The following is a 12737-nucleotide window of genomic DNA, read 5'->3' as shown; positions in this document are numbered from 1 at the left end:
TGTGTGTAAAGCATCTATATTCAATTGTACTTTGTAAAGATCAGCGCGTAGACTTTCTACAAGTTGAAAATCTGTTTATTCTCCAGTGCAATGCCGTGGAGAAGGTCTTCATTTAGCTGTCAGTCCCCTCCTGTTGTGGCGACTTCTCTTCCGTGTGCTTCTTGACTGCTTGAGAACAGAATTGTCTGAACACAAGCAAACTTTATTGATCCATATTTCTGTTTGAAAGACCAGAGATTTGTAGAAGTAGGAGACTATTTCTTTCCTCTAGAAAGCTTACTGCGGAGGTCTGCTCATGGCATAGTAAATCTCTAAGACGGAATAAATGTTACATTCAGCATATATTGTAAGCTTCATTTTGATGATTTATCATGCGTAGTTTTTTTTACCCCATACAAACCTTCCTTTTTAGTAGTCGTCCCCACTGTTGCCAGGGGCTGTTTCACTCTACCCTGGGTGTGGTGACTCAGTCAACATTAGAACATTTACTACCCAAGTGGCTTGACTATAAGGCACGCTGTTCCAGAGCCCTTCTTGTTCTTAGGTTTTGGTTCCCGGGAGAGTAACTTGTATAAAGCAAGAAACATTTTTGGGGATCAGAGATAAAATGCTTGTTTTCCCCATCTGTTGTGTATCTGAGTTTCTGACTAGTTTTTTTTTTTTTTTTTTTTTTTTTTTTTTTAGACTCTCTCTTAAGATCCATAGGTGTCGTGTAGTTGAGCAGTTGTGAGCATATAGTTAATTAAGCTGCATTAGGGCAAATATACACACTTGTTAAAACACTTAATTTGCCTCAATAATATTGATTACATGGCAGAAGTTTGTTTAAACTAAATGATATTTCCCCCCTACTGTTACAATCTTTGAACGCAGTCTGTATAATAGCTAATAGGCATCATCAGTTAAATATCATGTTAGTTATAAAGTAATGTCATAAGAATTGATTTGGACTTGGCAGTGGAGGAGAGCTCTCTCCTCAAAGCCGATGTAGATGATTAGCCAGAGTTTTAAGCAGAATCATGGTTCATATAAACTGTATATTTTATAGACTTATAGCTACTCTATATTACATGAGTGCCCATTATATTAAAGAAAAGCTCAGACAGTTAATTATGTAAAACATCATGTATGCAATTACCCAGCATTATTATGTATTTAACAGGTTTATTGATTTGTCAGTAGCTCACTTACTGTATTTAGAGCTATAAACAAGAGATGCTCACCCCCAGATTGAAATAGGTCCAAGAAAACAAGCTGAGGATAAATTACACTACTAAGCGCCTCTGCATCAGATCGAATCCTTAAATACAGAAACTGTCAACAATCATAATGTGCAACACATTGTGATATTGCAGGACCATTTCTTTTCCCATTAATAAAGTTTATCAACCAGGGAGCATAAGAAATCACCTGGCCATACAAATTGAAGCAACTGCAATTTCCTACATCTAAAATAGTCTGGATAACTTAAGGCAATCGGTATTCGTCTCCAGCTTGCGCAGCATAGTAAAATGGGATACTGGTGTGTCCGCAGGCATTTTCTAACACATACATCCTTACAACACCCCCCAGTCCTCATTAGTTTAGTCACTCTTATTAGTACATTTCTCTTGCCATTTTTCTGGACCTTCTTTGCTGGAAATGAATTGTCTCCATTTCCCTTCTCTTGTTTAGGTTTCACACAGCAGGAGTGGAGACACAGGGTTCCATAGGTATCTCTGTATTCCAGAGTGGGTGCCCAACCATCCTGGTTACCTGGGACTGGGCTTTCAGTGCTAAAACCCAGAATAGCTGATCAAACTAATGTCAGAACAAAATTGAATAAGAAAGGACCATTGAACTCTAGAACCCCAAAACCAGATAGGGTTTCAGTGAGGTCTTTCCTGGTAAGGGTTTAGTCATTAGGTATGAATTTACAATTCATGGGGCACTTTCCTTTCAATAATCAGCCAGAAGTGAGTTGAAAGTCTCTTGTTTATTTGTCCTGAATTTCCTTTTTTGGTATAGTGGACTCCCTTTTATAGAATTGAGCGAGCTGTTGGCTTAGATAGGGGCTCTAATTTGTTTTGTTAAGGGGCCAGCTCCTTGTCTCCACACTACATAGCTACATCTCTTGTCAGCAGCTCAGGCACCAGCTTTGGGGGCAGCTAGTTTTCTACTCTTGTTCTTGATGGAGTAAGTTAGAAAGGAGTCTTTTGGACTAAATGCACAATTTATTTGTTCAAAGAATCAAGAAGCATTACTAAATGATTATGATCCCATTATTCAGAACAGAAATCTGTTCTATTAGATGGGCCTCAATGTTTATTAAAGAAGGCCTTAAAATTACACATAAGTGTGTGTGCATATGTGTGCCCATGTGTTTTTATCTTCTTAAGCATATATGGGTCAGGATTTACAATTCTTCCTTTACGATTAATGATCTCCTTCTGTTAGGTTAACCAGGCAGACCTTAAGATATTTCTTATTAAAAGAAAAAATCCTTTCTCTTCTTTCCCCAACTAAGCCAGTGTACCTTAATGCAATGATGATATGTTAGACCCAGCAGTTGTCAAAGCATCGTATTACTGTGATGCCATAATGACACCCTGTCTCTGTAAAGTAGTCATGTTTTCTCAAATCACACGTTGCACCGTTGATTTCTGACATGACACTTCATTCGGTTGCTTTCCCTTTCTTCAGCATCACCATTCTCTGACAATAGCAGCTGGTGCCCATTTTGTTACTAAGTGATTCACATTTTGCCACTTTACAAGAGTGCAATTAGTTGAAGCAGGGGGGGAAAAAGCTCATTGTAAAGTAGCGTGCTTGAAGTTGTAACTCAGGCTACCATGGGAGCTGCTGGGGTCATGGGCTCTGAAGCCGGTACCTCCGGGAGCTGCAGTATTAGTCTGGAGGTTTTCTTCTAAAAGCATTAAAAAAAAAAAGAAAGAAAGAAAAGAAAGAACCCCCCTATACCCTACTAAGAGCTTTTTATTTTTTTAAACAAAAATTCTTCACTATTTAATCTGGTGATTTCAGAAGGTAGAAAACGAACCAATCGCCATAAATTCATTTCTATCCTGAAAACAGTGAATAGGTGGTGTGACTTGATAACCTTGCTTTCTAACCCTGAAATTCTATGATTCGGTCAGAGGAAATGGGGACTCTTATCTCTCTGTATTTGTAAACTTGCAGGCTTGCCGGCTTCACTGTTCTTACACAAAAATATTGGAAATAAAATTTTAAAGCATTTGTAACTGTTAATTGTGGTGAGTACTTTTTCAAGCCCTGGAGGATAACAAAGAAGAAAAGAAAATGGTGACTTCTTTAGTTGACATTTCTTTAGCCTATGAAGGTATCCGTCGCTGGTATAGATATAATAAAAGTTGCAGATCATCTTGCCTTAGTTTAACAATCAGGAAGGTCTAAGATGACCTGTACACACATGTTCCGTATGAAATTTCTATGCACCCTTTTCTCTGTTCTGCATTTTTCTAAATGGGGAGATAAAGTAGCAAATAAGTTGTATATAAAGCTCACATGATGAAATATAGCTGTTAAAGAACTTATATTTCAGTGAAAGGATTTATAATTTGTAACCCTATAGAACATTATTGTTAAACCAACATTTAACAATTAACAGTACTGGCTAAGCTTAAATCCTTTCTTCAGAATGTAGACCACTCTGGACATCTATATATGCATGTGGAAATTTAAACTCATGGCAGTTCATTTAAGATCACACATGTACCTGGATCTAGGTAGACTCTCCTAAAATAATTAGACTTGATAATTATAATATAAATTGAATATTAACTTCTAGATTATCTTGTTTTCCCCTACAGCAGCAACTTTAACTGATTCTTATCCTTTCTTTCTCTCACTTTCTATATGCACACATATACACACATTTAATTAACTTTCAAAAATTACATCTTTAAATAGTCCAACCAAGAAGTTTTATTTGCCTGATCGTTAGTATCTAAAACCAAAGATGATTTTTACCGTGGCTGGTCCATATGCAGAGCTAGGAAACAAGTTCCTATGTTGAAGTATGATGATCAGAATTATTCGAGACTATATCTCAAACTGTGTGTTAAAAATGCTTTTTAAAGCACTGAAATTTCAAGAAGTCTGTTTAATTTTTCAAATTTGTTGTCTTATATAGAAACTAAATGTTGTTCTTGACGCAGTTATTTCCCCCTCCAGTTTATTCTCAGGGTATTCATTCGGACAGTAGCTTGTCTTGCTCCCTTGTTCTTCTCATCATTTTTCTTAAAATAATAAAATAAATGTAACCATACTAAGGCTTTAAAATAAATATTTCCCACATATTTCGACACATGTTATTTCTATTCATAATTCTTAACTAAATTTAGATTTTTATTAATCCAATGTGACTTAAAATTTCTTCATTAACTGTACAATGTGGAATTGGGCTTATTCTCTTTGGCTACAGATAAAGCCATCATCTTGAAAATGGCTCTTTGTGACAAAAAGGTGTTCTTTTGAAATAAAGTCTTATTCACTACATTCCTCTTAGAGTTAATGTGAATTTTAGTGCCTCTAATTTTAGATTGAAGTGAAGTCTAGAATAAAACCCACCAGCTGACAATTGAATTTATAGATAGTTGTGAATATTTCAGGCTTGAGTAATAGAGCTGTAGAATTTCAGAGACAGAGAGGGAGAGAATTAAGACTCGCTGTAGTTTTAGGTTATAATGTAATGGTGTCTAGGAAGTGTTCAGTGTAATGAGCTAAGTAGTAATTAGGAGACAACTGGGTTCTTTCAGAGAATCTGTTTAGGCGTCATTCCAAACCCAGGGGAGGGTAACTCAATAGGACAGACCCGCAGCCAGTGTGGTGGCCCCTTCTGCCCTTTTCCACTTACGGGTGAGCTGTGGATATACTTGTTGAGAAATAAAAGCAGTAAATCTCTGCTACCTCTACCCTACTTGCTTGGCTAGTTTTTAAAAATGAGTAAACACTGTTTAAAACTCTCGTTAGCTTCAGAGCATTTCTGCTCTGGACTTTGGAGTCAGACCTGTGTTCAAATTCCGGCTCTATTGCTTCCTGACTGAATGACCTTCCCCAAGTTTTGGAATGTCTGAGGCTCGATTTCCTAAAGAGTAATACCACCCTTTCGAGGTTTCTTGGGGAGTCAATGAGGTGATGTTTGTAAAGTGCTCAGCTCAGTGCCTGGCACGTAGTAAGCACTTGATAAATGGCAATTCTGACTTTTATTATTTCCACCAGGCAAAAGATATTAATTAAGGAAACAGTTCATGTCAGGAGAAAAACATGTACAACCTACAGCACAAATCCAGTTTGTTCATTTTCATTTATGACTAAAGTGGACAGATCTCGTTTAGGACAAAATACTACCATCGTTCCAAGGACCCCCCGGCAGCTTGTGTGCGCTGAATTTCCTTACTGCCGTCCAGGTTATAACCAAGTTATGGGCTAAGATTTTGGATGAAACAGCTGGATGGAGAGACCCTATTTTTCAGGGACTTTAACAAGATGCATTTGATACATAAACATTTGGTGACGTGGCAAATAACTGCTCCATAAATTGGAGGATAATTTCTGGCCTTGCTCCTTAAATCAAGAGTTCTGCAAATTTTAGAAGTTCCTGAGAAAAAAGCCTTAGGGAAAGAAAATTGGGGTGAAAGTGACTGGAGAGGATTCAGAAAAAGAGAAAGGAGGAGCAAAAAGAGGGCTGGAAGAAAATGTGGTATGTTTTGTGATCAAGCAGCTCCAAGCAATTCTCTGGAAGAAAAAAAAAAATTTCTAAAACAGTGCTTTGCGGACAGACGGTGAAAGAGTTAATTGTCATAGCTGTGAGAAAGAAATTCAATGCTAGAGAGAGGAAAGGAGAGCAACCATGGTTTAGTACCCTAATAACTTCTAACTCTAGTCTAAGATCATAATGTATGTGCGAGCAGTCCAGTAATTATAAGGTAATAAGTGAAGTGGTGGTGTAAGTGCTCTAAATTAAAAGGAATTCACAGGGCTGCTGTAAGTCAGTGCCGACCCGCTTTCTTTCAAACGTTGACTTGAGGAAAGTGCTTAGCCCAGAGTGCAAGCAGGGAGACAAGGAGAGCGATCTATTAATTACAACACTCATTAACAGTGACGGGTACAGGCAGCAGATGCAGAAGGGAGAGGACGCCGTGGTTCAGGCTGGCGAGGGGGATCTTTTTTCTTGCGCTAGGTCTTGAGGAAAGGACAACACCAGTGGGTGGGCGAGAGCAGGAAGGTATTTGGGTGGCTTTCTCCTTCCTCTTTGCTGTCTCCACATCTTGATATTTCTTGACGTTAGAAAGCAGAGCAAAACTTCCAAAGTAAGATAGCATTGTTAAGAGGCAAATTCTTGTCTTAAATGCCTTGCTGTTGAGACTGCCTTCTTGGAAGAGTTAAAGTGAACATTCCTGATAGAAAATTCGTATTTTCCTCCATTTTAAAGTAACAGAACAATGGGAGGAGGAGGAGGAGGAGGACCTGGAGGAGAGCATGAAATTTGTGCAATGATGAACAATCATTAGATTTATTGTGAAAGAGATAATTGCATCCCTTTGGTTAGCCCGTGACTACTCCCCCAAATTCTCGTGAATGACCATTACCCAGTGGGATTCCCATAAATCAACTTTCCACTGGGAAGCAATTATCTAAGTCCCTTTCTCAACTGCCACGTCTTCTTTCTGTAGTGGGCACTCAGAAGGTTCTTAGAGACTTTGCTAAAAGGGGTTTTGCACTGTGGCTAAACAGACGGAAAATAGGACGAATTATGTCTTTTCATCTAATTACCTTTCCTGAAATTCAATCACTTATGGGTCCAACAAAGAAAGAGGGGCGACGTGTGCTTCCTCTAGATAAGAGAAAATAGTTTGTCAGATTAGATGCTTCATCATAGTTCCTTTTAGGAGGTATGATATTAAAAGACAAAAAGAAGGGGGGTAGGGCCATCGCAAATCTCATTTTTTCAGGACAAAATTTGATGCATTTCCACTTTTACTGAATATAAAGTACAGTATCAGATTTATGGACTCACAGGTATAATGAAGGCTCAAATGGCTTTTACCAATTCACCTCTTAAACAATAGCAAATCACACACAAAAATGCATGCACATATTTATTAATCGATGCTGGTGATCATTCACTAAATTTTTCAGGCTCTAGGAAATAATCCTTGAATATTGGCTAGAGTTTTATACTTGATGTCTTTCTCTATTGCTAAATGGCTATGAAACAGAGCAATTTAAATAAAGAAACAAAGTGATTGAGGATATATTCCCTATGTGTTTTAGTCAGATCAATAAAAGACACAGTTATGCTTATGGAAGCGTGCTGACAAACAGTAATTACAGAGCTTAGGATCATCTGTTCAGTCTTTGAAAATAAAAGTTTGATTCTGCTCATAATAAAGTGATTGCAGCATCAGTATGTGGAAGGAAAGGCAGAGTGAGGATAAAATACAATTTTAGAAATGATATAGACTTTGCAAATCACCACCTCTTCCATTGACAAATTTAGAATCTAGACAGTTGATTTAGATATTGACGGTGGTTCTCCAAGAGAAAGGTAAAATAAAAAGCAATTGGACCCTTTAGAGCTTTTGTTTATGGCCTGTCTGGGCACTTTGATGTAACCCTGCCATGCCCTTATGCTGATTACCTTCTTGTAGAACAAGAAATATTGACTAGAGAATGAATGATGTGTAGTCCCTAGCCCTTAGGAAGTACTCTCAAAGAGCAGTGTCTTTAACATATGAATTCTTCTATTTTTTTCCCCTCCTTTTATCTTTCCTTTTTGCTTTCTCTATTTTTTTTTCCACCATCTCTTTGTGTCTACCTCTTTTGGTCTCTGCATTTGACACTCTCCTTCTCTTTCTCTCTCTCCTTGTATCTCCCTAAATCTCAGGCTTCTCTGCAGAATGTCAAACAAAGATCGACACATTGATTCCAGCTGTTCGTCCTTCATCAAGACGGAACCCTCCAGCCCGGCCTCCCTGACGGACAGCGTCAACCACCACAGCCCTGGTGGCTCTTCAGACGCCAGTGGGAGCTACAGTTCAACCATGAATGGCCATCAGAACGGACTTGACTCGCCACCTCTCTACCCCTCTGCTCCTATCCTGGGAGGTAGTGGGCCTGTCAGGAAACTGTATGATGACTGCTCCAGCACCATTGTGGAAGATCCCCAGACCAAGTGTGAATACATGCTCAACTCGATGCCCAAAAGACTGTGTTTAGTGTGTGGTGACATCGCGTCTGGGTACCACTATGGGGTAGCGTCATGTGAAGCCTGCAAGGCATTCTTCAAGAGGACAATTCAAGGTTAGTGTTGGATCCGGGAATACCCTACCCTCTTCCAACTTCACATGATGGTCTTTTTTTTTTTTTTTTTTCATAGTTCTTATCCTCATAAGTCAAGTTACATAGTCTTAATTCTATCTTGAGTAGAAAATAGAAATAGATTAAAATCGATAGTGGAAAATTTATAGAATAAACTTCCCCCAGATATACTCCGTATCCATTAATTCTCCTTTCACTATTAAGCTCTAATGATGCAATGATGATAAGCTTTGGGTGGAGTTAAAAGAGCATAGCTGCTATTAGAGCAAAGTGGGTCTGTATGGCAACTGAACAAATGAATGTTGGATTAACGGTGCTTCGTACCTCTTTAGTTCTTCCTGTAGGTGCATGGGAGTAATAAATACCTTAGACCAGTGGTTCTCAAACTTGAGCATGCATTGCAATCTCCTGGAAATCTTGTTAAAATGTAGATTACTGGATCTCACCTCCAGAGTTTCTCATTCATTAGATATAGGGTAGGGGCCTGAGAATTTATGTTTCTAAATATAAATGCTGACATTGCCAGTAGAGAGAGCATACTTTGACAACCACTGCTCTAGACAAATTTAATTATCTACTCATCTTCCTTCTTTTCCCACCTTTTGAATGAATTAGTGTAAAAAGACTTCAAAATTATACCAATGAAATTACATTTAATTATAAAACACACCCCCAAGGTATGTAAGTGATACATACCCAAACCTTTATATATTTCCAGATTTATAAATAACATTATTTCACACATAAAATGTAGAAAAATATGACTGAAATTTGCATGTGCCCCTTTAAACCAGTAATCCACAAATACAGAAACTCAGCTCATTTTGCAGCCTCTAGATATATATTCTGGCAGAAAATTAGATTTCACTTTTTTAGATCCCTTATGATACACTTTTGAAAAAAATGAAAGAAAGAATAATTATTTATTGAGGATCTATAGCACACTAATGATTCTGCTTGGAAGTTTGCAAAATATATCTTCTTAACAACCAGTTATGGACACAAAGTCTGTCTTTCCACATAGAAGTGGTTCTCAAGCTTGCCAGCTCACTGCGATCACCTGAAGACATTAAAAAAAAAAAAAAATCCTGATGCCAGGGCTCATGCCCCAAATTCTGAATCAATTGGTCTTGGGTATAGCTAGGGTAAGGGGATGCGAGGGGGGAGCTCTGTGGCTCACGTGTGCTCCGGCACAGGCTTCGGAAATTGGAAGAAGAGGTGAGTGGCAGCGGGCAGGTGAGACGTGCTTTTTATTGTCGGTGGTGGGGGGGATAGCATTGGTGAAAAGCATGGCTGAGAACATGGCAAGCACTTATATATGGCTCTGAACAATAGTGGCAACATGCCATGGGAAAAACGTGATCACATGGGTTTACATAGGAGATAACACCTTGGTTACGTAAGTGTGCTGACTCACGCCTCCCCGGAAGGCCAGCTAGCTAGGGGGGCCGGGCCGGAAAAAACGCTGTGGCAGTCATCTTAGTTTGGCCTAAGAAACGTGTTGCCTATACAAATGCAAATGCATTTTCCCTTTCAGGGGGATTTTTAAAAGCTTCCTAGGTAATGCTTAATGCAAAGGCAAGGTTAAGAACCACTGCACTATACTGTGCTGCAGTCTACACCAGTGGTTCTCAAAGTGTAGCAGCACCAATGGTATCAACATCACCTGGGAATTTGTCAGAAATGCAAATTCCCCGGCCTCACTGTGTGAATTCAGTCTGAATCTCTGGGGGTGGGCCTGTTTTACCAAGCCCTACAGGTGATTCCGATGCTCACTCAGGTTTAAGAACCACTGCTCTATACCATGTGAGTGTGCTATTTACCACCGACAGCTGACCACTGTCGTCTTACACAACTAAATCAGTTGATAACTTTGTGATGTATAGTTTTTAAAGTACAAAAGAGGTAATGTTTGTTAAGCTCTTATCCTTTTAAACATTTTAACAAAAGGTGATTCTGAAGCCCTTTGCACATAGAGAAGTCTCCCACCTTCCCTTTTAAGAGCATCTGGCAGTGCAACTCTTCTCCGTCAGTTGCGTTGAAGATTTTCGTGACTACCCTTAGTGGAAGAGGTTGTACCATCTCCCCCTTGCTTTTCTGTTGTCTGTTTCATAGCTTCCTTGATCTGTGGCTGATGAGAGCACAGTTAAGAGAGTTTACCTAAAGCACACGATTTCTCAAGACACAATAGTCTTACATAATACAGTGGATGTTCAAGCCCAACCTTTTCATAGCTTCTCATAGTTCTAATTGAAGAACATAAAGCCAAGTTAGTGTGCTGCATATATGGATTCCCTAAATATTTTAATAATGTATCTTCATATTTTCTGGCTCATTATTGCCATATTTTACTAGTACTTTCTTATAAAAATCCTTCATCCACTGGATCTTTATTTTCTTTATCATTATCCATAGATTAAAGGCATTAATACCTACTTCTCAGAATGCTTAAGAGTAAAACGAAATATAAAATCACATGTAAAGTGAGCAAGCTAAATACAATGGTGGTCTGTACACAAGGCTCTGTATTCACTTTAGGGCATTTGAAAAATGTCTTCTGCCTATTTACTAACATGACGAAACTTGAGAATGAAAACACACCTCAAGTCTTTGGGTTATTACCAGCCATTATTCAACAATGTTATAATCCTTATGGTTACAGAGTATATGAAATTTAAACTGTTAATAATTTGATTTTGTTAAATCAGTTTACACAGCTCTGGGTCTAACTACACAAAGATAAGCAAATATTTTGGGATAAATGAACAAGTACTGTGTATGCTAATATAAACAAGAGGTTCTCAATGTGAAAACCACTCCCATTTATTCAACAAATATTTACTGAGAACCTACTGTGAGTCAGGCAGCATGCTGGCTGGAGTTTCATCTTATCAACATTTTATTAAGGCTGTGTTCCCAAAGGTTGTAGATTGAGGCAAATTCTGTGGACAAATGTCTCCTGCCTTAAGGGAATACCAAATTTTTAGGGTGGGGGTATTAAACCCTTGGGTTTTCAGCATGTTTTGTAAAGATAGAATAACTATGTGAAAAAATTTCCTGACAGTTATTTGAAAAAAAAAAAAATCATAAAGCTTAGATATTAATAGCTATGCAGTAGTTATGTACTGAGCAATAATTAATAAACAATTGGAATTCTATGCATGATTATTCTTTAGGCTACTGAAATGCTACCAAAAGCTTAACAGAGCAAAGCACAGGGTGATTCTTGGCATTGATGTATGTGCTCAGTTTTACTCCATATTGGAGAGAGCAAGTTTCAAGGATTTTGAGCAGGAGACAGAGATGTCACTGTCCAGATTAGCACTCTGGACTTGCCCACCTGGCTGTGCTTGTAGCTGGCAGCTGGGGCAGCCCTCCATCAGGCTACCCTGCTAGCTACATCATCAGGCGTCACACTGTGGTGCTTACTTAGCCCCAAAAATGCAGTGAGGCAAATAAAGGGATTAAATTGTGAAAGTATAATGTAATAATTAGGGCGGTAATTGTAAGGAAGATTGGAACGGCCCCTCCTTTCTGTGGCCAAATACAGTAGTGATAGCGATTGAACTCCAAAGATGTTGAAAGTGGCCCAGACTCTGTTGCTGGAGCTGCCATAGAATCCACACTCCTGCCTTCGGGCAGCATTGCAGCCAAACTATCCTTGACAGATCGTCCTCTCTTCCTCCCCTCCCTTAAAGCAAGCTCTCCAGGGAATAAGAAGAGATTACGTAACTCCCCTTGAGAATAAGTCTTTCTACAGACATAGACCCCTAATGGCCGTGGACGTTATATAAGTGTGGCTACTGCCTCCCCAGGACTTGGTTCTGCTCTCGTTGACTTAAGGGACATGTGTATCCAAAGACATATTCATGGATAATATTGCCTCTTTAGAATCTTTACTTCTTATTATAATAACTTATTTTTTTTAGGATTAGTTATCAACTGTGTAACAAACATAGATGTTTTAAAAGTTGGGCAAAGTACTTCTTAAACTTGGAACCAAAGAACGTATATCTAGAGCATTTCTTGAAAAAGGTAATGCAAATTGTTCTCTTCAAAGCTGAATGTGGTATTTCTGTTGGGAATGGCAATTAATCATAGATTTCAGTGAAAGTCAACCAGAAAGGCATATTTTATTTATTGACTGTTTCCAAGTTATCATTGAAAAACTATTGAATTAGGTCAGCACTTAGGTAAAAGTCAAGGTTGTTATTTTTTTCTGACCAAAAAACTTTTTAGAGAATTTCGACAGTTCTACCCTGTCATTCAATAGGGCAGTAGGGTTACAGTGGCAGCAACGATTACATTGTCATTTTCTAGGCATATTAATTTTTTGTGGTGTGATATTGTTATTCTGATTTTTTTTTTCCCAATTCTAGTTTTGGCCTCAATTCATA

The 12737-nt window shown here is 38.5% G+C and overlaps 1 protein-coding gene across 4 annotated transcripts in view; it reads left to right on the top strand.

Annotated features, from left to right (window-relative positions):
• Nucleotides 1-12737, top strand: part of ESRRG (estrogen-related receptor gamma) — a 562217-nt gene that overhangs the window by 366874 nt on the left and 182606 nt on the right. For 3 of the 4 annotated variants that reach the window (XM_012664914.1, XM_012664913.1, XM_012664912.1), the window contains one exon: nt 7907-8322. The exons of the other annotated variant lie outside the window; for it this stretch is intronic. In XM_012664914.1, coding sequence (XP_012520368.1) covers nt 7920-8322 — 403 coding nt within the window. In that variant the 5' untranslated portion in view covers nt 7907-7919. The remainder of the gene's footprint in view (nt 1-7906; nt 8323-12737) is intronic. 4 annotated transcript variants of the gene reach the window in all.

Source organism: Propithecus coquereli, unplaced genomic scaffold, assembly GCF_000956105.1.
Source record: "Propithecus coquereli isolate 6110/MARCELLA unplaced genomic scaffold, Pcoq_1.0 Scaffold94, whole genome shotgun sequence".
NCBI lineage: Eukaryota > Metazoa > Chordata > Mammalia > Primates > Indriidae > Propithecus > Propithecus coquereli.
This window is presented reverse-complemented; position numbering and strand designations above follow the sequence as displayed.